This window comes from Pseudocercospora fijiensis (assembly GCF_000340215.1).
Source record: "Pseudocercospora fijiensis CIRAD86 unplaced genomic scaffold MYCFIscaffold_3, whole genome shotgun sequence".
Taxonomy (NCBI): Eukaryota; Fungi; Ascomycota; class Dothideomycetes; order Mycosphaerellales; family Mycosphaerellaceae; genus Pseudocercospora; species Pseudocercospora fijiensis.
The window spans coordinates 3,555,370-3,576,194 of record NW_006921534.1 but is presented as its reverse complement, the minus strand read 5'-3'; the positions used below and the strand labels follow the sequence as shown (position 1 = coordinate 3,576,194).

The 20,825-nt window shown below is 51.3% G+C and overlaps 12 protein-coding genes across 12 annotated transcripts; 6 read left to right on the top strand and 6 right to left on the bottom strand.

Moving 5' to 3' along the window:
• Positions 1 to 37: 37 nt before the first annotated feature.
• On the top strand, positions 38 to 769 carry MYCFIDRAFT_173477 (uncharacterized protein; the record flags this gene model as incomplete). Its single annotated transcript, XM_007926931.1, has 8 exons — positions 38 to 66; positions 107 to 165; positions 202 to 393; positions 427 to 446; positions 476 to 498; positions 531 to 627; positions 657 to 700; positions 748 to 769. The coding sequence occupies 8 exons, from the start codon at positions 38 to 40 to the stop codon at positions 767 to 769; spliced, it is 486 nt and encodes a 161-aa protein (XP_007925122.1).
• Positions 770 to 1,179: 410 nt separating this feature from the next.
• On the bottom strand, positions 1,180 to 2,615 carry MYCFIDRAFT_163304 (uncharacterized protein). Its single transcript, XM_007926930.1, has one exon. It carries the CDS (start codon positions 2,568 to 2,570, stop codon positions 1,374 to 1,376), a length of 1,197 nt encoding a protein of 398 aa, XP_007925121.1. The 5' UTR covers positions 2,571 to 2,615; the 3' UTR covers positions 1,180 to 1,373.
• Positions 2,616 to 2,867: 252 nt separating this feature from the next.
• On the top strand, positions 2,868 to 4,842 carry MYCFIDRAFT_173475 (uncharacterized protein; the record flags this gene model as incomplete). Its single annotated transcript, XM_007926929.1, has 10 exons — positions 2,868 to 2,876; positions 2,906 to 3,056; positions 3,085 to 3,395; positions 3,424 to 3,546; positions 3,590 to 3,680; positions 3,711 to 4,113; positions 4,144 to 4,474; positions 4,526 to 4,569; positions 4,605 to 4,625; positions 4,665 to 4,842. The coding sequence occupies 10 exons, from the start codon at positions 2,868 to 2,870 to the stop codon at positions 4,840 to 4,842; spliced, it is 1,662 nt and encodes a 553-aa protein (XP_007925120.1).
• Positions 4,843 to 5,534: 692 nt separating this feature from the next.
• Positions 5,535 to 6,257, bottom strand: MYCFIDRAFT_210897 (uncharacterized protein). Its single transcript, XM_007926928.1, has 4 exons — positions 6,215 to 6,257; positions 6,036 to 6,129; positions 5,852 to 5,912; positions 5,535 to 5,788 (listed from the first exon to the last, which is right to left on the bottom strand). The coding sequence occupies exons 1-4, from the start codon at positions 6,241 to 6,243 to the stop codon at positions 5,736 to 5,738; spliced, it is 237 nt and encodes a 78-aa protein (XP_007925119.1). The 5' UTR covers positions 6,244 to 6,257; the 3' UTR covers positions 5,535 to 5,735.
• A 2,687-nt stretch (positions 6,258 to 8,944) lies between these two features.
• On the bottom strand, positions 8,945 to 9,914 carry MYCFIDRAFT_152718 (uncharacterized protein). Its single transcript, XM_007926927.1, has 2 exons — positions 9,840 to 9,914; positions 8,945 to 9,785 (listed from the first exon to the last, which is right to left on the bottom strand). Exons 1-2 carry the CDS (start codon positions 9,901 to 9,903, stop codon positions 9,058 to 9,060), a joined length of 792 nt encoding a protein of 263 aa, XP_007925118.1. The 5' UTR covers positions 9,904 to 9,914; the 3' UTR covers positions 8,945 to 9,057.
• A 376-nt stretch (positions 9,915 to 10,290) lies between these two features.
• Positions 10,291 to 11,226, bottom strand: MYCFIDRAFT_134134 (uncharacterized protein; the record flags this gene model as incomplete). The annotated part of the gene is made up of 1 exon (XM_007926926.1): positions 10,291 to 11,226. The coding sequence occupies one exon, from the start codon at positions 11,224 to 11,226 to the stop codon at positions 10,291 to 10,293; it is 936 nt and encodes a 311-aa protein (XP_007925117.1).
• A 656-nt stretch (positions 11,227 to 11,882) lies between these two features.
• MYCFIDRAFT_135083 (uncharacterized protein) lies at positions 11,883 to 13,100 on the bottom strand (the record flags this gene model as incomplete). Its single annotated transcript, XM_007926925.1, has 2 exons — positions 11,883 to 12,905; positions 12,975 to 13,100. 2 exons carry the CDS (start codon positions 13,098 to 13,100, stop codon positions 11,883 to 11,885), a joined length of 1,149 nt encoding a protein of 382 aa, XP_007925116.1.
• Positions 13,101 to 13,113: 13 nt separating this feature from the next.
• Positions 13,114 to 13,549, bottom strand: MYCFIDRAFT_173471 (uncharacterized protein; the record flags this gene model as incomplete). Its single annotated transcript, XM_007926924.1, has 3 exons — positions 13,114 to 13,228; positions 13,268 to 13,384; positions 13,422 to 13,549. 3 exons carry the CDS (start codon positions 13,547 to 13,549, stop codon positions 13,114 to 13,116), a joined length of 360 nt encoding a protein of 119 aa, XP_007925115.1.
• MYCFIDRAFT_122729 (uncharacterized protein) lies at positions 13,549 to 14,031 on the top strand (the record flags this gene model as incomplete). Its single annotated transcript, XM_007926923.1, has 2 exons — positions 13,549 to 13,794; positions 13,849 to 14,031. Coding segments are annotated over 2 exons (429 nt in total), but the record flags the coding sequence as incomplete, so codon positions are not given.
• A 1,895-nt stretch (positions 14,032 to 15,926) lies between these two features.
• On the top strand, positions 15,927 to 17,042 carry MYCFIDRAFT_134359 (uncharacterized protein; the record flags this gene model as incomplete). The annotated part of the gene is made up of 1 exon (XM_007926922.1): positions 15,927 to 17,042. One exon carries the CDS (start codon positions 15,927 to 15,929, stop codon positions 17,040 to 17,042), a length of 1,116 nt encoding a protein of 371 aa, XP_007925113.1.
• Positions 17,043 to 17,343: 301 nt separating this feature from the next.
• MYCFIDRAFT_135374 (uncharacterized protein) lies at positions 17,344 to 18,505 on the top strand (the record flags this gene model as incomplete). Its single annotated transcript, XM_007926921.1, has 2 exons — positions 17,344 to 17,605; positions 17,655 to 18,505. 2 exons carry the CDS (start codon positions 17,344 to 17,346, stop codon positions 18,503 to 18,505), a joined length of 1,113 nt encoding a protein of 370 aa, XP_007925112.1.
• Positions 18,506 to 18,862: 357 nt separating this feature from the next.
• On the top strand, positions 18,863 to 19,561 carry MYCFIDRAFT_195521 (uncharacterized protein; the record flags this gene model as incomplete). Its single annotated transcript, XM_007926920.1, has 2 exons — positions 18,863 to 18,913; positions 19,178 to 19,561. The coding sequence occupies 2 exons, from the start codon at positions 18,863 to 18,865 to the stop codon at positions 19,559 to 19,561; spliced, it is 435 nt and encodes a 144-aa protein (XP_007925111.1).
• Positions 19,562 to 20,825: the final 1,264 nt, after the last annotated feature.

Genomic DNA, 20,825 nt, shown 5'->3' with positions numbered 1-20,825 from the left:
AAAGAGGAAATCGAGGCTCGTATAACATTCGTAGGCGATGAACCGCAAACCTGCGCGGCCCTTCAAGTCTGTAGTGCAGGTGCGGCTAAAACTGTCTCTTGAAAAGCATCGTTAAAACAGGTCGAACATTGTTCTCGGTCAACAACGTGTCTTTGGGGAACAGCCGTCTCTGCCTACTTTACCTTGATTTCTGAGACCGAGTCGGCCAATTCCCTGCTCCTAGACTTGCCAAGTACCTCAGCGCAATTGGGCGATCCTACATGGTCCTTCGACCTGCTGATGAGGAACAGAAAAGCAAGATTGTTGTCAAGATTACCACTGTGACCGGGCATGGATCGTGTGATTCTACGCGTGATCACATAGCATATCCACCAACGTCACATTGGGACATGGGTGTTGAGCGCGTAGTTTCACATGTTTGACCAGGTAGTACGCAATTGAATCCGGTGTTCAGTCTGGTTGCGCGATTTGTTAGTATGAGCTCCGGCGCGTGGCATGGTGGCATACTATCGTGCTCTTGCTGCTTCGAGGACTTGGCCATTGCTGCCACGAGGAAGTCCGGTCCGCAATGCTGGCTTCTATGAGCTGATAAGCATACGACAGCAAGATGCGTGGGAAGGTAACAAGGTGATAGCTTCAAAGAGCCTCGATCCAAGGACAGTTGTAAAATGACTGATGTTGCAACTGCGGTCCTGAGCTTGTCTCCAATCAGACCCTAGCTTCTAAGCGGCTTACCGCATTCGACAGAGCGATTCTTGGCAGAAGCTAAGGCATCCACGGAGCTTCTGGAAGGAGACATGCCTCTATAAAAGCAATCCGCAGCTCCCTGGGCTCTTGTTGCAGTGTCCAGTGCTTCTAGAGAGATACTTCGCAAACCAAAGGAGTAATCAAGTTAACGAGAAACATGACTTTTACGATTGGCAAATAGACATCTGGTAATCATGCATCATTCGAGAGGACTATAGACAAGAACAAGAAATTGGTTTCCAATAGTGTTGTGGGTTTACAGCCCCTGAGAAATGGAGGTTGTGTACATCGTATATTATACTGGTGTACACCCATGGATACACATCGGGTATACCCGAATACCAGGATATCCGAGCAATATTAAGCAGCTTGGCGGGTTGTAGGCGGGATATCAGCGTATCCGATAACTCCGCCTTGTGTATACACAACGAGCTCGCCTAAAAGGGTCGTATACATAGTGTATTACAGAGCGTGTACACCATCCACAGGTTGGTGGACCCCATCACTAGTTTCCAAACGCTTCATCACAAATCCCTCCGGTTTCCGTCCCTCTCGGGTATCAATCCAATTTCAAAACGCCGCCCAAAGCTCACTCAAAGAGCTAGAAGATGTCAGTGATAACGCATTCAGATCATGCCGCCAACACATACGACCATCAGTTTCTTGTAGTCTCCACTGGTCTCGGACTTGATGCGCTCCGCCAGATCCCGCTTGTAGAAGTGTTTGTATGCGGCCTTGGCTTGTTGGAGACGCTGTTTGTCCCAGTGGATCATGACGACTCGTCGTACGAGAGCCGTGTCCTTGGTGCCGAGCCCTTTCATGGAATCTTCGAGGAGGTCCGCATCATGCTTGGCTGGGTCCGTAGCCGCACGAACCATAAATAGCAGTGCATCTTCCATGTGACCAGAGAACTCCTTTTTGATGACGTCTTCTAGCGACTTGTGATACTTCTGCTTGTACGCTTGTGAGATCGCACGAATCTGGCCATTACTGCGCGAGGTCAAGACTGAGCAGACAGTCATCTGATCCGTCCCTGTGCGGCCTTCTGTTGCGCCGTAGATCTCCTTGACGTCCTGATCGATCTGCTGGGGAATGACAGGTGCGGACTCTTCATTTCTTCGCGCAGCCATGACCATTTCGTACATTCGCTCAGTCTTCATGCTAAGGTCGTTCTTGACGTCAGATTCCAGGGTGCGGCGATACTCTTGTTGATACTGTGCTTTGATGGCGTTCATATCTGCGTTTGAACGCGAGAGCATGACATCGTCAAGAGCACTCTCCTTGGTGCCTATTCCCTTGATAGCCTCGTTGATCACATGGCAGTCTTGTCTGAGTGGGCCTCGAATGATTGCTTCGAGTCCCTCTCGGAAATAGCCTGACGTCTCGCCATGCACATCCTTCATCAGGTCGCGACGATGCCGCTGCTGATAAGTCTGCTTCAGAGCTTCGATTTCTAGAGGACCCAAGGAGGCCAGGACCTGGATCAACTTGGTCTCGTCTGTGCCAAAGCCCTTCATCGCTGCGCGGCAGTCGTCAGCTGCTCTTGAGGCATCAAAGTTGGCCCGTTGCCTCAAGTCGTAGCCTGGAGATGGCATCGCTGCTGGACCCACTGGCATACCGCCCATTTGCTGCTGTGGATGGGTTTGGCCATAAGCACCCTGCTGAGGCGGAGGAGGGCCTGGAGGTGGACCACCAAACCCTCCTGGAGGAGGTGCCGGCGGTTCCCATTGACTGCGACCTGTTGGGTCAATGAAGTAGTTTCGTCCGCTGGCTTGGTCGAACTGCGTCGTCCAGCCAGGAGGCAGTGGCGGCTGGCCTTGCATAGGCGGTGGTCCGGGTGGAGGTCCTCCGAAGTGGCCGGGCTGGCCGTATCCTTGTTGCTGGTGATTCATTCCGTAAGATTGCTGTTGTGGGTAGGCGTGCTGAGGATACTCTGGAGGGGAAGTCAGCTCTTTTGTTCTTTCAGTTCAGCTACTGTGCCACAGCTGGTATCATATGCTTGCGCCTCAGATGGCATGTCATAGTGAAGATCTTCCAGTCCACTTACGTTGATAGGGCTGCTGCTGCTGGCCGTAGTACCCTGACATAATGCCAAGTGCTCGTGTTCAGCTGGATAGATGATGCAGTTCGTGCGTCCGTCGAGAATCTGCCGTTACAGCCCCAGACGAGACGAGTTATGAGGTGCCGTGGTAATCAGGGAGCAACGCAGACGTTTTGGAGGAGGAAGAAGTTACGTGAGTGGGGCAGTGCAGAGGCTTGTGGCTTCATCACTGCCACTGCGGCGCCAAGCCATGTCATGCCGTTGCCTCGTTGGCCAAGTCTTCCTCCGACCGACAGCCGACATTCTTAATATCACTGTCTTGTCGGATCACATGATATATATAGCAGGGACAGCGCCGCCAGCAGTCACAGACTCTGTGCATCGGCCTTCCACCGCACTGCAGCAGAATCGGCAGAGGCTCGACCCAGCTTATTACATAGACCACAGCCAAGGCCGATCCGACACGATCAACGTCACATATGCACATCCAATGTATGCAGCGCTCCTCGTGGCTTTGTGTTACGTCAACCATCGCTTCCGTTCACGCACCCTTCTGCTGCCGGGCTGCCCTGGTTGTGCAGAGTCATCCGTCCACACGCCTTATGAGGTTATCCTGCTTAAGCAAACCCTGTTAGTCCCTCTGTATTTCTTCAGCGTGCTATACGAGTATCAGCTGCTTCCCCGCTTGTGTCGCAGCAACGTTTGGCATCCTGGTTTTCTTGTCCCAGCCTTTAGCGGTACAAGAGGCTGAAAACCATGTCAACATAATAAACAGAGAATGACTTATTGGTCGGGGTCTAGTCCGCACTGCATGCAGAACTCCCGTTTCGAACCGGATTCGCTCACGCCGTGCAAATTCCTCGCCAGATTACGACTTTCATTGCCACGCGACGTCTCAGAATCTTCACACAAGACATATAAGCAGTCGACCAATTCAGAAAGATGGCTCCGATGGACAACGCCTTTCTCGACCCAAGCCGAGAGGATCAAAACAACATGATGAACGCTTCCTGGGCAGCACATAGTAACAACTTGACGACCAGATCACGAGCCAGCTCAGTCGCTTCGAGCAGATATGTCCCTCAAGACTACCTCTTCGGCAAGAAGACACCCGCCGAGTTGCTCAATCCTTCGACCCACGGTGGAGCACTTGTCCCTGTTGATGAAATATCATCAGTACGGAGCTATGAGCCTTCTGTGCCAGAACAATACGCAGTTCGGCCACACAATCCGCAACTAGCCCTTCAACCATACCCTGATACTCCGTTACCTCTAGGAGGATACGCCAGGCCTGCTGGCAGGCCTCGTGCGAGCACAGAATCACGGTGCTCGGATTGTTCTCGCTCTTTCCGAAGCCATAACTCAGCACGCACCCAACGACAAAGTGAGGATGATGCTTACTATCACTCCACCAGTGATCGCGATCTTCAACGAAGCCGAAGCCATAAAGAGCGAAGCCGCCATCGCCATTACGAGACTGATCGCGACAAGCATCGATCGGGAAGATCACGCAAGGATTCCTACTACGACGATTCGCACAAATCCTCATCATCACGGGATTCATCAAAATCAAAAGATAGGAAAGATAAAGAAAAGCCTGTCAAGAGAGCATCATCAACCACGAAAAAGCGGCGTCCTACATATGTGAATGCAGCTCATCAAAGTAGGAAACTCCAACTCCGCTCCGTCGATGAATTCCTATACTACATCGAGGGCTGGCCGCTAACATGTTTGTAGATTGGGCGGCTCTTTATTTTCCTTGTGGAGCCATATGAAGAGAAGTTTCGAGTAGAAGAGCTTCTGCGCTCTCCTCCAGCTTTTCAGACTCATACATTCGGTTTTCGCATCGATTATTATTTGCATCGACAATCTACAGCTTGAGGTACCTTTCGCAGCAGCATAGCAGCGCAGCGCAAGCATTGTTAAGTAGACAGTACTTGAACAGCAACGATCTTCCATCCTCATTCATGTCCCACGAGGCTTCTTATATGCGCGATGACATTGACATGTTCACCACCAAGGCATTCCGGAATCATCACCTAGAAGGAGCTTGAATTCATCATGTCGAGCAAGACACATATTACAGGTGCAGCTTTCCATCGCAACTGGCTTCATACTCCTGAAATCATGGACACGAGACCAAGGGCCCATCGGCCCGACCGTAGGGTTGCTCTATGAAACGCGAGCAATCCAAGCAGCAGAAGGCACATGACTCGACTTTGCGAAGACCTGCTTCTTGCTGTCGATGTAACCCTGTTTCTCCGCATTGGCTAAGAATAATTCATGACACAGTCGTTACGGACCGAGGATAAGAGGTACAGAACCAGCATCAAAACAAGCACACGTGATGACATGTCGAAACAATACTGCTTGGCTCATAGAAGGAGCAGTCTTTCACTTGATGGTTGCTGTCGCAACGTCATGTCCAAGCCGACTAGTCATTGCAAAGTCAACAAGTCCAGGTCGGGGCTTAAGCCATAATGTCAGCTGCAGCGTACATCCCGTTACGAGGGGTCGTTCCCTTGTTTCTGGCCCAACCGCTCGCAGCCAAACTCCAGGGTCCTTCGCTGTCCATCGCGACATTCTTACTGAGACATCCTCGCAAATGGCAGGCGTGATCAAGAATGAAGTCATGGCGTTTCGTCGAGAATAGTTATTTAGAGTGTGGGCATGCAAACCTTGTTCGAAAGGCTCTATAGTAGGCTTGGCCGGACTTGTTTCGTTACTAGCAAGAAACAGGATATTTGGCACCCAGTGCTTCCGTGCGGTATCGCAGGCGACAACTTGTGGTAACGCTGAGTGAGCTCAGAATAGGCGTAACTATTTGGCTGTAATGCTTCGTGACAGAGGACAGTTCAGCTCTCCGTTCGACTAATCTTAATACATGCAGGTAGCAGCTCTCTCTACGCTTCTGCTGATCCACTTGCCTCCGTCCGAGCTTGCTGATTTAGATCCAAGTCTTCTTGCCAAAAACCATGCGGAACATCATGTATTGGGATGCTGCACAGCAACCATTAGCACTATGATTCTTCTCGTGATCCAAGTGTAGAACGCCAAACTTACCAGCAGTGCCGAGGATGAGAGAGGTATAGTATGGGTAGAGCATGTACTTGGCATTCGGGCCCTGCAAGAGACATGTCAGTGCCTGTAATTTATGGTGTCCGCCCAGCACCTCGGAGTATCCTGTCTCTCCACGAGCTCTGCCTCCGCTCAATGTCCCATCTCCTCTATGGCCCAGTCAACTAACCTTATTCCACTGCCGCACACCATCGTGAGTCTGGTGAAGTCTCTGCCACGCCGGCACGTTGTTCTTGCGGTAAAGACCTGGGAAGCTCGGGAACCTGAAGATGGGTTAGCTATCGGAGGTGCCAGAGGAAGGCATTGCGCGGCCGCAGGTGCGCATAGTAGGCGGTGATATGGACGTACCCGGCACGTCTGGCGATTGTGGCTCGCATGATGGCGGTAGTCAAGCTGATAGAGTGGAGTGTGGTGTGCAAGATACGTGCAGCGTGCCAGTGATGTCGATGTCGAAGGGCAAAAGCGGCCGGGTTCTTCCGACTTCGTGCTTGGCGTTTCTGCGGCCCGGCTTGGGCACTTCACACGCTCCTCGCGTCAGAAAAACAATCCCATCACGGCGCCGACGACAACAACCCCCGATCGCGCGCGCCAATGCAATGGCCCCTGACAGAGGTGTAAAGGGATCATGGCAATGGGCACCGCCGTGCTCCATCGATGGCTGCGAAAACCGCCAACATGCTTGATTCGACAAGCACTGCTTCACCCCGCCATACTGCGATCGAGGTCGAGCCGATGCGTCGCCACAAATCGTGGCTATAATTTTTCTCAATTGGATTCGAATCAGGCCGAAGAGGAAGATACGGCGCCCCGAGAATCTCGTGGCTACTATCAGCCTCGTCGCAGAGAGCCCCAGACGCATCACGCTGAATTCGCCGCGATCTTGCATAGGATATCTTTGCTTACGGGTGACATCCCAATATCCTCTCTTCCAGGAGGTCAAGCATTTGTCTCTCTACTCTCACCAGCAAATGTGCAAGCCGTGAAGACGAGTTCGACACGCCTGGTCAATGAGCCTGAACACCGAAACAATATGGAGTTATGGATCGAGCTTCTGGAATACAGACAGCGTCTTGATGGCTTTGACGGTGTGCTAGCGACATGGGAAGACTTTATGGATCAAAATACGGATCTGCCTACCGAAGGAGCAGAGGCCGATATTCTCTGGCCTACCTTCATTCACTCATGTATCGCGGAGCCCATCACCCAACCCCAGGAGGATCTTCTTATCCGCATCCTCGAGTATGCCAAATCTCTGAAGTCTCGGAGCGGCAACGTATATACGAGCTTGTATACATGTACTATTGGCAGATGGCTCCGCATACATGGTGGCGAAGGCCTTGGACAGTGGCATCGCCGGCTCGCTGATTTCGTTGAGCCTACCGATGTTGATCTTCGTGAGCTCGTATCAGATTTCGCCCTGAATCCAGGACAGCCAAAGATGATGGTAGACAACAAGGACGCGGGATATTTTAGTCAATTTGAAATGATTTACCGACACTTGAAGGTCAAAAAACTGTATGATCACTACATACCCCCAATGCTGGAGCGTCACAAGCCATCGATTGTATTGCAGTGGCATAAACTCTTCCTATCCTACGGCGACGCGCCAAGCCCTCAAGTCTTCGCCATGCCTGCTGTGCAAACCTTGTTCGAGCTCGATGGAAATATGTCTCTACCAATGGTGCACCTGCAACCGGATGAAGGCTCTGACACGAAACCAGTCATTGATTCGCAGCATGCTCCGGTGCTAACGCGTTCAAGCATGTCTGCAATCATGGGCGAGGTTCATGGCATCAAACAGAAGGAAATGAGCGATTATTTTGTCGCGAAGATGTTTGCAACGCGGGCCTTCCCTCTTGATATGGTAGTCAGTGGCCTGAGCTTCTTCGGTATCGACAAGCTTGGACCGCTTGCTCTGCGCGAAATGGCTGTGCGTGCAGGATCGGCAAACACATTCTGCAGGAAACTTAACATCCTGAAAGACATGAGAATCAGTACCAGCGAGTGTGTCTATGTTCGTCTGCTGGAGAAAGTCGCTGCCGAAATCCCACATCTGTATGATGCACTAATCGCTAGCGATGAGCATCCTGAAGTTTTTGAAGATGCCACGACACAGGAACTCCTGTTAGCTTTGTTCCTTGAGCGCGAAGAGCATATCAATGCTCATTTAGCGTTTTTGGCACTTTCAATGATGGGAAAGAAACGGAAAGCGAGGGCATGGAACAGAGTCTTGCAGCACTACATCCGCGTTCATGACTATCAAGCGATGTCGAAGCTTGTTGAGCATATGAAGACGTCAAAAATGTCTCTCGCACAACGGACACTCGATATGATGCATCGTTACGTCTTGCCGACCCGGAATGTCAGCAAAGCTCCAATCAAGCTGACAGAAGGATATGAAGATATTCCTCCCTTACAATTCACAACAAATGCCTTTATCTACACTGCTGAATGTGGTGGAATTGTGCATCACAAGCTGTGGCACGAGAACATGAAGAGATTCGGCATGCTTCACAGGTGGGAAGAGCTAGAGCGTCTTGTTCTGTGGCTGGCCAGCTTCTATTCGAAAAGAGGACTGCGTGGTGAGGTCACGTTCGAATGTGGCAAGGCAGTGCTGCGAAAAGAATCGATGCTCGAACTCATCTTCACCGAGGATATGCGAAAGGCACTGGTGATCTGGAGCCATCGGATCGTAGGGCTGAGAAAAGCTCTGAAACCGCGAGATGACTCTGACAAAGGCACGTGTGAGCCATGGGCAAGGGGCATACTCCTCCTGAAGCGACTGAACGAAGCCGGCATCAAAACGGATGCGGTCTTGGTAAAAAAATCATTTCTCGACATGATGTGGAGTCTCTTTGGTCCGGCTTATTCGAAGAGACGCATCAATCACGACGTAAAGAGCCATAACAAGCTGTCGCTGGCTCATTACATCAAGCATGCCAATGATCTTTGGGACGGGGAACTCTTCGATCTGGATCCGAGCCTCTACAAGCCTGAGAACCATGCCGACCTCCTCGTCCATGTTTTTGGCTGCACTCGATCAACAGACAGCCTTACAGGCGAAAAGGCGGATGTGGTGGCATATGCTGAATTTCTAAGATCTGGAGGAATCCTCCCAGACAGTGGCAAGATACTTATAAGAGCTCAATACTGGAAGCACAGTCCATTCCGAATCCCTCGCGGGTACTTTGCTAACGCCGCTTCTTTGGACCACCATAATCACCCTCACCCTCAACCGCATCTATCGCCGCCTGCTCACTCATCGAGTTCTTGTCGGCCACCCAATCCTGGAGATACTCAGGAAGCTGCTTCATTTTATTCTCCTCTCCTGCCATAGGCTCTCCCAACGTCATATATGTTGGAACGACTCCAATCCAGGTGTTATTTACCACATCTGGATTCTGAAGATCGAACTTCTCATCGCTCGGACCTCCTGCTCTCGTCTTTGCGGAAGCTGTCTCGATCCGTACTTTCAACACACCTGTAGAAGTGATTTCATCCTTTCGTGGTGGCTTGCGGCTATTCTCCCATCGGTCAGGAATGCTGTTGTTGGTGATCGATCGCAGCGCGAATTGTACTTCCTCTGGGTCTTCGACAAGGCTTCCGTAGCCGAAAATTACGGCTGAACGATAGTTGCAACTGTTGTGGAATGGTGCTAGAGCGAGCACCCACCCGTCGAAGAGCGTACCCGCAACGCAGACGGGGATCTCGCCACCTTGAGTCAATTTGAAAAGTCTTGCAACTGAAGACCCATGGAGGTAAACACTTGGCTCCCCGTCATCATTGTATGTATCCAGAGCTCCAAGCATAGGTAATATAGTGGGAAATTGAGGTCCTTCTTTGAGTGGCGCATTGAAGGAGACGTGCAGAACTGGGCATTCGTTGATGATGGAATGGATCAAGTCGGCATCGTATTCAGCTGCATTGATGTATCAGTCGATGAGCTCTTGTAAAACATGGTCATTTTCCTTACTTCTCTTCGCCAACCTCACGCCTTTGCTCCGCTCGTCGGGAGTGTAGATGGCTGAAGGTGCCATGGTGGAAGCCGCGTACCTTTCGTGATCTGCCGTCCGTGAGATCTGAGGTCAACGTCCTGGTGTCGTAGATAGCAATTTGCGGCTGACCAGTCACGATTATCGCATTGATGACTCCTGCGCCTTGCGCCCTTCGGGTGGGTCAAAGCTGTGAGAAGAGCTCCAAAGTCAATGACTGCCTCGGCTGCGACTTCCTCGTGGAGAGGAGAGACAAGTGGTTTGGCTGTGGGTGGAAGGAGCTTGTTTATTACAGTACGCATACAATCCTAGCATTTATAATGAATACCGGCCAACAAAGGTCTCTCTCTGCATAAGAATTACAGCGCTAGAACGCTGACTTCCAGTACACGACCTGAGAAACCCAAACCACGACGGAAGCAAAGCTTACATTCACAACTCCCACCCTTGCAATTCCTTCTCAGTCCACCTCCACAGCACTTCGGCCAACTCATCGTCTGCTCCAGCTTTCGTTAAACTCCCCTTCAATCCTACAGGCTCATACCACGTTCCCGTTTCCACCTGTCTCGGTCCCTTTCCCAACGGCGCCACAGCAGCCCACTGCTGATTCCAGGCACACTGCTCTGGAGGAATCATCAAGAAATAACTGGTCGAGTAGACAAAAACTTTGTGGAAGAACGAGAGATTTTCCACAAGTCCTGTCGCTGAGACACCAGGATGTATCGATACTGAAGTGATTTCAGGATACTTCTTGGCGTAAGCGCGAGCGTAGAGAAGATTCGCAAGTTTCGATTGTCCGTAGCGGAACCACGGTGCTAGAAAATAAGAGATGTCCTCTTGTTTCGTTTTCAGTTTTGAGAAGTCTATGCCGGTCGAAGCTTTGTAGCCCAGTGATGTGTCCCAGACTACTCGGACGTCGGCGCCGGTTTGTGCTGTCTTCTGAAGTAAAGGCGTGAGGAGTTTGACGAGCAATGCGTGGCCTATGTGATTGGTGCCGAATTGGATTTCGTAGCCGTCTGTTGTCATCCCTGAAGGTGAAGCCATGATGCCGGCGTTGGCGTTGAGGATGTCGAGGCGGTCTGTTTTTGAGAGGATGTCTTGTGCGGCTTGCTTGACTGAGGAGAAGGATGCTAGATCGCATTTTATGAATGTGACTGGGGTTTGAGGGGCTTTCTGTGTGGCCAGTTGCATTGTCTGCTCGGCCGAGGGTTGAGATCGTCCTGTGAAGAAGATGTGTGCTGGATTGTGCTGCGCGAAGGAGAGGACTGTTTCCCTCCCTAGTCCTCCAGTGCCTCCTGTGACTAGTATCACTCGACCACTAAGGTCGGGAATCTCCTTTTCGGGATTGAAGACTGGTTTCTTGAACATATTGAAAGCCATGGCGATGGACTTTGTTCAGACAGCTTGCTGATCTGTTGTCGTGTCTGGAAGGTGTTGTCGTGAGCTGGAATGCACAATCCCTACCTGTTGGTGAAGTTGCTTGTATTCAAACTATCTGGTGTAGCGGTTTCCGATTCACCATCGGGCGTGGCGTTGGTGTCTTTGTTCTGCGGTCCGGACATAGAGATGGACGAACACCGTTTTGTGGCTTGACTCGCTGCTGCGAATTCATCCGATCGGAAGGATTCTGCTTGGCTTGCGCTTTCCATTGGACGGCCGAGACCCGCAAAGCCCTCTCCCATCCAACGTGCGAAAGCAACATACCGTACAGTAGCGACAACACCATGACAGGGATCGCTATACAGCTGCCTTGAGGCGGGCGCGGCGGCCGCAATTTGGAAGTAGCCATTGCTTGTGCCATTTTCCCAGCACTGTGACGTTCGCAGGACGGACACGGAGAAAGATGGAGTGGGTGGGTGGGGATAGAGGATATGACATCTTTTGTCTTCTCATCGCATCGACAATTCTTCACAAGCCCTCAACGCCTCGCTAAGCATCATGCACAACACCGGAAGAACCGATTCTTCACCTCTTCGCGCGCTTGCTCTTGCCAGGCCTAAAAGTCCCCTTCTTGCCACCACTCTTCATCTTCTTGACGGAATACGAACGGTCGTCACCCGTCGACTTCGCGTCGTTGCTCTTCGCAAACCGCTTCTTGCCACCAAACCCGAACTTCTCGTCCTTCTTCTGGCGCTTTCGATTGGGGCCGTCGCCGGATGCTCGTCTCGCAGCCTTATCCTTCTTCGCTGTCTCGGTCGCATCCTCGATCGCAATGTCGAAATCTGCGTCTTCGTTGGCGGTGAGGTCAGCACCTTGGCGTTCTGTGGAGAGTTAGCAGGGTACATTGACAAGGATCTTTCTTGAGACCGTGACTTACTCCTCTTGAGCGTCTGGATTCTGTCCATGGTATCTCGCTTCTCCTTCTGTCTCTCTTGCAACTTTGCGACCTGGACAGCCTTGCCAAACTTCTTGAGATCCCTTTGCCGTCTTGCGTCCGCGCTGGCTTTCTTTCTTGCAGCCTCATCCAGCATCTTCGCTCGTACTTTGCCCATTTGCTCTTCTGACTTGACCATCTCTGCAAAATAATCTGTAGGCCTGCTGAATGGCACTCCTTCAGCCTTGAGCTTTGCTCTTGCCTCTGTCACGGCATCAAGACATTGGTGGTAGAATTTTAACTCTCTGTTAAGGTCGTCTTCCACGTCCTTGATTTCAACTGGTTCGGCAGAGGTCACCGACTGTACTTCGGAGAAAGGTAGGCTGGACGGTAGTGCGAATGATTTCAGTGATCGTTGCAAGGCGGCGGTGTTGTTGATCGTCAGTCGTTGGTGCGGTATCACATCTGCTCTGTCTTCTGAAGCCAGCGATTCGATGTCGGATAGTGGTATGTCTTCGTATTCCTCCTCCTCCTCGTCTTCTCTGCCGTCTTGTTCAGGCTCGTCTTCTTCGTCTGACTCTGAATCGGATTCATCTGACATAGGACCAATCTCCACACCTCCATTTGCTTGGCCATCTTCTTCACTATCGTCTGGTTCCCATCCTTCTGCCTCGCTCTCACTCTCCTCAGTATTCTTTGCGCTCTTGCCCGCCTTCTTGCCCCTTTTCGACTTCTTTGTGCCGTTCGCGCCTCCCGCCTCTTCGGCAGCGACTACTGCAGCTTCAAGCGCCTGCAAATCGACGTCCGACTCTTTCTTCTGGCGTTTGCGCTTCTCGGCCGCTTTTTGCAATTTCTTCTGCTTTTCCAGCTTGTGATTGACACCCTTCTCTCGCTCCAATGCAGCTTTGAGCTTCATTGTTTTCGCCATGTTGCCGACAGAATTATGCGATCAGTGCGCTGAGAGGAAAATGTTGGCTGGTGAAGGTCAAATAAATTCTGGCCAAGCCTTCAACTTTTGGCTTTGCCGCGGCGGAAAAGCAGGAGCCAGCTCCGAGCCTGGTCGATCCAATTAGCATCCCCTCGCTACCTTATGACCTTCCCGCGTCTGCTTCTTGTTCATATGAACAAGAATTGTCGCATACATTTCCAGTGCAATGTTGAGATGGCCGCGGCCATGGCAGAATGCTGGTCTCCGCCCGACATCTACTCGCGCTGTCTCGATGCGATCTGTCTCAACTAAGTCGACCACCGATACCTCCTCAAGCCGCTTCCCTCGAGTGTTTGCTTTCCAAAAAGCAGGAAGTCCCGTGAGATCCTTCGATCGCACCCTGAGATGGTTTTTGTATGCATGGGCAGGCTTCGTAGGCTGGCATACATGGTGTCACTACTTCTATACGTGCGACTCTGCGTACGGAATCTCCATGCTACCGACCGTGTCAAGCTTTGGTGACTGGGTCATCATCAGCAAGTGGCACAGACGAGGCAGAGGCATTCATGTAGGAGATCTGGTCAGCTTTCGACATCCCGTCACGGAGGGGATGCACGCGGTCAAGAGAGTAGTCGGCTTGAGCGGCGATCTGGTGTTGATGTACACACCCGGCAAGAGTGATGCCATGTTACAGGTAAGTAGTGGGAAGCAACAATGTGTTTCGGTGAGAGTCACTGATGGTTGGTAGGTACCAGAAGGACACTGTTGGGTCGTTGGAGATAACTTAGCACATTCTCGCGATTCAAGGCATTTCGGCCCTCTTCCCTTGGCTCTGGTCTCTGGCAAAGTCATAGGCAAGATTGACTGGCAGGACCGTACCCCGAAGCTTGCAGTGTTGGAGAATGGTCTGCAGCCTGCAGCCGACGACGATCTAGATTGAGCGTTTTGCCGTAATGAGCAAGTGATCTCCCTCTCAGCGATGATGTTTTCATGGGCTGATGCTGAGAAGATATCTATTCGAAGCATGCCCCATAATCATGACAAGGCGGCACAGTCTGGCATTGCTGATCAGGTGTATCGCTGCCAGGTAGTGACTTCCTGGCCTTATCGCGAAGGATTCTTTGGCCGCGCGGAGCTAAGCAATGTGCCAAACACAAGTGTTCCACAGCGAAGCTGGATGAGGGCTCTGAGTGAGAAATGGACTGGGCCTTTCAGGAGTATCGTACAGAACATAACCCGAGACTCCGAGATCAAGCCTGTTGAGCTTGCTGGTTGGGTACCACAACGCAAGTCTGCAGGCGTACTGAGTGGGAAAGTGGTTTTACTTGGCCCTGCAATGCGCTCAGATACTGGCTTCACCATGGGCAAAGTAGTGGGGAAGACTCGCTATTTAAGAAAAGTCCATGAAAATTGCAACAAGTTCGTCAATCGCAATATTGAGCTTGGCGAACCGTATAATCTATACGGCTATCACAAACATTCCGTGGCAGAGCAAGCGGCCAAAAACTCTGGACGGATTCGAAGACTAGGAATATGAGCGGGAGCAACACGAGCAATGAGATTCATTTGGGTAGAGGCCGGTAGTTTCTTCGAGGCAAAATAGCACTCTCGTTCCAGCACGCGATTACAGGGCATAAACCAGTCGCTCTGGTAGCACGAGACCGGTCCATCGTTATGAGACTTGAGAGCTGTTGATGATCAACTTATTTCTCCAGCACATCAGACAGCTTCCGCTGCAAAGCCGCCTTCCCAAATCGCCTCAGATCAGCGTTCTCCATAATTTGGTTCTCGCTCCCGTTCACCGCCGCATCAAGCATAGCTGCGGCCAGCTCGCTAACCGGAATATAGAGATCTCCTAGAATCGGACTTAATGTCGGCTCTCGTGCTGTCACAAACGCCGGGCGCACAACAAAAGACTTCCATCCCTGGTCAAATTGTCCTTCAAGATCAATCACTCGGTCCTCAACAGTGCCCTGCCTCACGTCAGTAAGCCATCAATAACGAGTACTCGCTCCACTCACCCTTGGCTTCCTCTTTTCGCTCAAAACCCAAAGTGATTTACTCTGATCTCGTTCCACGAACGCTCCGCTCGTGTAGATGAAACGGAACTGCTTTCCTTGACCAAGACCCGTTTTCGAGAAAGCTTCGGCCGCCCGCATCGTCATGTCCATATGTACGTCCATTCCAGACTTGGCACTTCATAGAACCCAGATACATGCTTCGGCTTCAGAAAGTTGAATGAGCTCCTGTTGCTTGTAGATGAACAGGTAAGGAGATTCTGTAGGGTCTCTAGCAAGGGGTGTTTGATAAATAACAAAGCCACTTAGCAAAAGAAGTAGGTGGTATACTTAAGGACCAGGTCGCGTTGTATTTTGTGGCACCAAATCGACAGCAACATTGTCGGAGGAACTGCGCGCAGTGCTTCGAGGACTACGAAGGATTCACAGCTTATGACGAAGGCGTTGTCGATGTTGTGGGAGCAGCTATAAAAGGCGCGGCACAACATCCAGCCGCCGTAGTCTCTAAGTGTATGGTAAGTCAGTCCGAGGTCTTGGCGTTCAGTCAGCCAGGTCCGATCACCTGACGACTGATCCCGCTTCTTGTTAGCCTCACAGGCTTTGCGGTGGCGGGCAACAGGTCGACAGGACAGACTGCTGAAGTCTTCAGAAAACATGGCATGCCTGGCCAACAGGACCGTGATCTGACCAGAGGGCCATATTTTCTCATGTGATCTTCATTGAAAGCCATCTCCTCATCGAGCACTTCCTCAGCCAGAACCTTTGGTGAGAACGGTACAGACTCTGTGGACCAATTCTGTCCAGAAACATGGCTGGCTGCCGAATTCTAGGGGACGCTGCCGTTCATGAGATCTTAATCGGTCTGTCCAGGTCTGACGTAAAGCTGTTCCAGAACAAGCTGCAGGAGTCTCTGCGCCGATATTCAGTCGAGGATGAACGCAAGTATCAGCCAGACGCAGGCATCATCAACAGGCCGAGCGGCCAGAAGACGTTATTTCGACCTTTCACGTCTCCATCGTCGGTCGGCACCAAGATCATTGTTCACCCTGCGCCAGACAGAGTCTCAAACACCCAACAGCCGCTTCACGGTGTCATAGTTCTGTGCGACAATCACGGAATCCCCACAGGCTTGATCAACGCTGAAGAGGTTACTGGCTTTCGTACCTCCTTGAGTGCTCTCATTCTGTGGACATGGCGAAAGTACACGGATTCAATTCTGGTCTTTGGAGCTGGCAAGCAAGCCTTGTGGCATATTCGCCTAGCTTTGGCTTTGCGAGGAGAGGAAATACAGTCCGTTACGGTAGTGAATCGCAACCTTGGACGAGCAGACCAGCTGGTCAAGCAGCTTCAGGAGGAGAATGCTGGTCGGTGGAAATCTGAGGCAAAGCTTGAGAGTCTCGATCCCAACGACAAGTCACTTCTGCAGAGCAAATTAGCCGAAGTGGATGCTGTCTTCTGCACGGTACCCTCAGAGGACATTTTGTTCCCAAAGGAAGACCTCTCTCTCGACTCGCGCAAACGAGCTCCGTACATCTCTGCTATCGGCTCCTGGCAATCCCAAATGATTGAACTGGATCCAGCGTTACTGAAGCATGTTGCCGAGGACGACCGCACTTTCAACCTGAGAGATGAAAAGGGAGGCCTGATAATTGTGGATGATCGTGATGCTTGTCTACATCACACTGGCGAGGTCTTGCAGAGTGGTCTTGCCGCCAGAAGTTTGCTGGAGCTTGGTGAGGTCTTGGATCTTCAAAATCAGGACGAAAGCGAGTCGCAGAAGCGAGAGAAGTTCACAACATGGTTGGCTAATGGTCTAATCGTGTATAAGAGTGTCGGAGTCAGTCTGACTGATCTAGCACTTGGCGAGGCGATACTCGATATAGCCAAGCAGCGTGAAATGGGAACACCTATCTCAAACTTTTAGAGAATCTTGCAAGAGCATCATCGATTGTGTGTATTCACCGGCCTCCGATGACGCTTCTGCCGAAACAACTGTTCTTGGCAAACCGCGTCAAGCCGCATGTGAACTGCCAAGCTGTATATTGAGCGACGGCAGAATTTTCAGCCGGAAGGATGAGCCAAAGGATTGCGGCAAAGCTCTTCGCACGTGGGAAGCCGACAAGAGCTCCAATGATCTTGCGATCTGTTGAATAGATCATTGATATACTGCTGGAAGTGAATCCAGTCCGGTCCCGTTCTCGTTAGCTAGAACTCTGCGAGGCACAATGTCTCCAATTGCCATTTCAGACAATCAAGAGTACAAAATCGCCACTATCCCAGCTGACGGCATTGGACCTGAGGTCATCGACGCTGGCGTAGAAGTTCTCAAGGTTTTGAGCGAGGCCTCTGGGTCCTTCAGTCTCAAGTTCCAGAATTACGACTGGAGCTCAGAAACATATAAGAAGACCGGCAAATATATCCCAGATGAAGGGCTTGTAAGCCTGAAACAGCACGATGCAATCCTTTTCGGCGCTGTTGGTGCTCCAGGTAAGCACAATATGTAAGGGTTTGGACTCAAGACTGACTCGCTGCATAGATGTTCCAGACCACATCTCCCTTTGGGGATTGCGACTGGCGATCTGCCAGCCATTCCAGCAATATGCCAATGTTCGTCCAACGAAGATCCTCAAGGGTACTCAGTCACCTCTCCGAAATGCAAATACTGGCGATCTCGATTGGGTAATTATTCGCGAGAATAGCGAAGGAGAGTATGCTGGACAAGGAGGCAGATCTCATCGCGGCCAGCCATGGGAGACGAGCACCGAAGTCTCTATCTTCACTCGACATGCCGTAACCAGGCTTATCAGATTCGCATATGAAACTGCGCAAAAGCGGCCGAAGAAGCATCTCACAGTCGTGACCAAGTCTAATGCGCAGCGCAATGGAATGGTAATGTGGGATGAAATTGCCGCAGAAGTCGCTAGGGAGTACCCAGATGTGCACACCGACAAAATGCTCGTTGACGCGATGACGTGCCGCATGGTACTCCAGCCCAATTCGCTCGATACCATTGTTGCCACCAATTTACACGCGGATATTCTTTCGGATCTTGCAGCGGCCCTGGCCGGTTCGATCGGCATTGCACCAACATCCAACCTTGACCCGACAAGGCAAAATCCCAGCATGTTCGAACCGATTCATGGATCTGCTTTCGATATCACTGGAAAAGGTGTTGCCAACCCTGTCGCCACCTTTTGGACTGCCGCGGAAATGCTGAGATGGCTTGGCGAGGAAGAGGCAGCAGATCGGTTACTGGAATGTATCGAAGATGTCTGTGGCCAAGGCATCTTAACGAAAGATCTTGGTGGCTCTGCGAACACAAAGGAGGTAACCGAGGCTGTAATTCAGGCGATTCGGAAATCGTACAAGCTGCAGAAGGCTGCTTAACGGCTACATCTCTGCGTATTTGCTTTCATGGTAGCGTGCTCTGGTCACTGTCGAAGCATTCTAGCGAAGCTGCATGGCGAAGATGCGTGTAGACAACTCCTGCGAGAAGGAGATCTCTATCGGAGTCCAGTCCGATGACTGGAAGTCTTACAGGCAGGCCGTTCGTAACGATCAACAGGGACTTGCAGTAAGATGCTCATCCAAGACGTGTTGTCCAATCAGGCATTCGCTCAAAATAATGGAAGAAGGATGCCCTATGACGGGTCTCCTCCAATACCACCTTGGCCTGATAATTTCGATGGAGACGCATTTAAGGTCAGCCAAGCCCGAGCATATTGTGCTGATCGCGCGAAGTACATGGCCGAGAATCCGGTTGGCAGAGCACGGCAATACCGATTGAAACAGATGGTGTGTGCTACGCTGTGCTGTCCGACGGGTTTGCACAGGGTTATGCTATGATCTATCCTCGCAGTCACTTCATGAACCAAGTCACTCTGAGAGTCTGAACATAGGTCAGAACCGTCATCCCGTCATCTGGCCTTCCTGATTGAGACAGGCGTGGATGTTGACTCGGCCGCATGTGTGTGTGTGTGTGTGTGTGTGTGTGTGTGTGTGTGTATGTGTGAGAGAGAGAGAGAGGGAGGGAGAAAACGCCTGCTTGCTGGCGTCTAGGTACAGAATTCTCAAGGAAAGGACCTGGAAGACATCATGTCGGCGAGTGACATGACTCGCGAATCACCCACCACTACTCATCCTCATCACTCCCTACCTGATCACCAGGATCGTCTGCAACTCGCGAATACGATTACAGTCGTCGCTAGCATCCGTGCTCTTGCCTGGCCAGTGGATATGGACTGTAACTCGACGAAGATGCGAGGCGTTGGTGCGTCCGATGGTCTCCGTGAAGCCGCGGAGGAATATCCAGCCAAAGCAGCCACTGAAACGGAACTCGTCCTCGCCATAGAAGATGCTACTGGCCTCGGCGAGCACGGTCTTATTGAAACGAAGGAAGGGCAGAGTGACTTTTGCAGCTTGAGCCATCTTCTCCAGCGGTAGTCGCCGATTCACCATGCAGAGTTTCTATAACACTGCGATGCTTTTGGCAGCAGTTCGATCAGTTCGTCAGTCACGAGGTGCATACGATAGATGCGGTTCCTCAGCTCCGCCGCCAAATCCATGAAGCTGGTGTTGAATGTATGCGGAGGCTGACCATGCTTAGCTTTGCACAGTGACTGACTGAAGTCTGATCAACTTAAATATTTTCCCGCGTGTTTCCGCTCGCCGAACAGCTTTCTGAACGGCATGTAGGCGCTGAGAGCAGCGCGCGAAGGTAAGCATTTCGCTGGCTTCCTCGCACTGTAGTCATCACGCTGCAAGATCGGAGTCCACTCTGCAAGTCGCCTATGAAGATATTAGCGTATACTGAGTCACTTGACGCACTGTAGGACCTTTGCATACTTCTTCTTCTCTTGCATCCAGATTTTGTGGCCCTGTCCGTCCAGAACATCTACGTAAGGAATGGGCTCATCGAAGTACTTGGCAATTGAGTTGTCTGGGCGCTTGTAGTAGTCGAGAACCAGTGCCTGGGTATTGCCATAGTGAGTAATAGCATGGAGCTTGGCCACAACTCGGCTCGATCGGTCTCCTCGACAAGATTTACAGCCGCAGAATCGATGGCCAGTGGCACCCATTTCTTGCGCGGCGCCATGGTGATGCGATGCGATGCGATGCGATGCGATGCGATGCGATGCGATGCGATGCGATGCGATGCGATGCGATGCGATGTTGAGAAGTTCAGGATAGCCGAAGGTTGTAGGAAAGCAATCAGTTTCGTAGCAAGGAGTGGAGCCAAGAATCACGAGCCGTGCCGAGTGCACGGACTCGGAACGGGTGAAAGTACATCTTTGGCATGTGATCCATCCGGAAGTAGGGATTTCCGCGGAGGCGTATAGTAAGCATTGTTTTATCACTGTGCTACAGTAGCGCAACAACGAGACTGTCAAGTGAAGGAGATGTCCATCTACAGTTCTGAGTCCCATTCATCTGTATATGAACCCTGCTCCGTTTGCTCTGCCTTTGGCACCCGCTGTAGCAATGCCCCAAACAATGACACTGGATATCTATGTTCAACCGCCGCATAATCAAAGGGCCCGACGAACTCCTCCGTCAAATGTCATGATCATGTTCCGCGGAGCCACGATCAAGAATCTCAATCCCAGCTACCCCACGACTGGATTCTATACTTCCAGCCCTGAGAGATTGCGTATCCCTCAGGAGTCTGAGCCCTCTTAATCCACTCGTCGACATCCATCTCCATAAG

Coding starts and splice junctions, on each gene's coding strand:
- MYCFIDRAFT_163304 (XM_007926930.1), bottom strand. CDS start 2,570: ATGCAAGGCCAGCCGCCACTGCCTCCTGGCTGGACGACGCAGTTCGAC.
- MYCFIDRAFT_152718 (XM_007926927.1), bottom strand. CDS start 9,903: ATGGCACCTTCAGCCATCTACACTCCCGACGAGCGGAGCAAAGGCGTG. Junction 9,786..9,839: donor CGTGAGGTTGGCGAAGAGAA/GTAAGGAAAATG, acceptor ACATCAATGCAG/CTGAATACGATGCCGACTTG.
- MYCFIDRAFT_210897 (XM_007926928.1), bottom strand. CDS start 6,243: ATGCGAGCCACAATCGCCAGACGTGCCGG. Junction 6,130..6,214: donor ACAATCGCCAGACGTGCCGG/GTACGTCCATAT, acceptor ACCCATCTTCAG/GTTCCCGAGCTTCCCAGGTC. Junction 5,789..5,851: donor TCTCATCCTCGGCACTGCTG/GTAAGTTTGGCG, acceptor GTTGCTGTGCAG/CATCCCAATACATGATGTTC.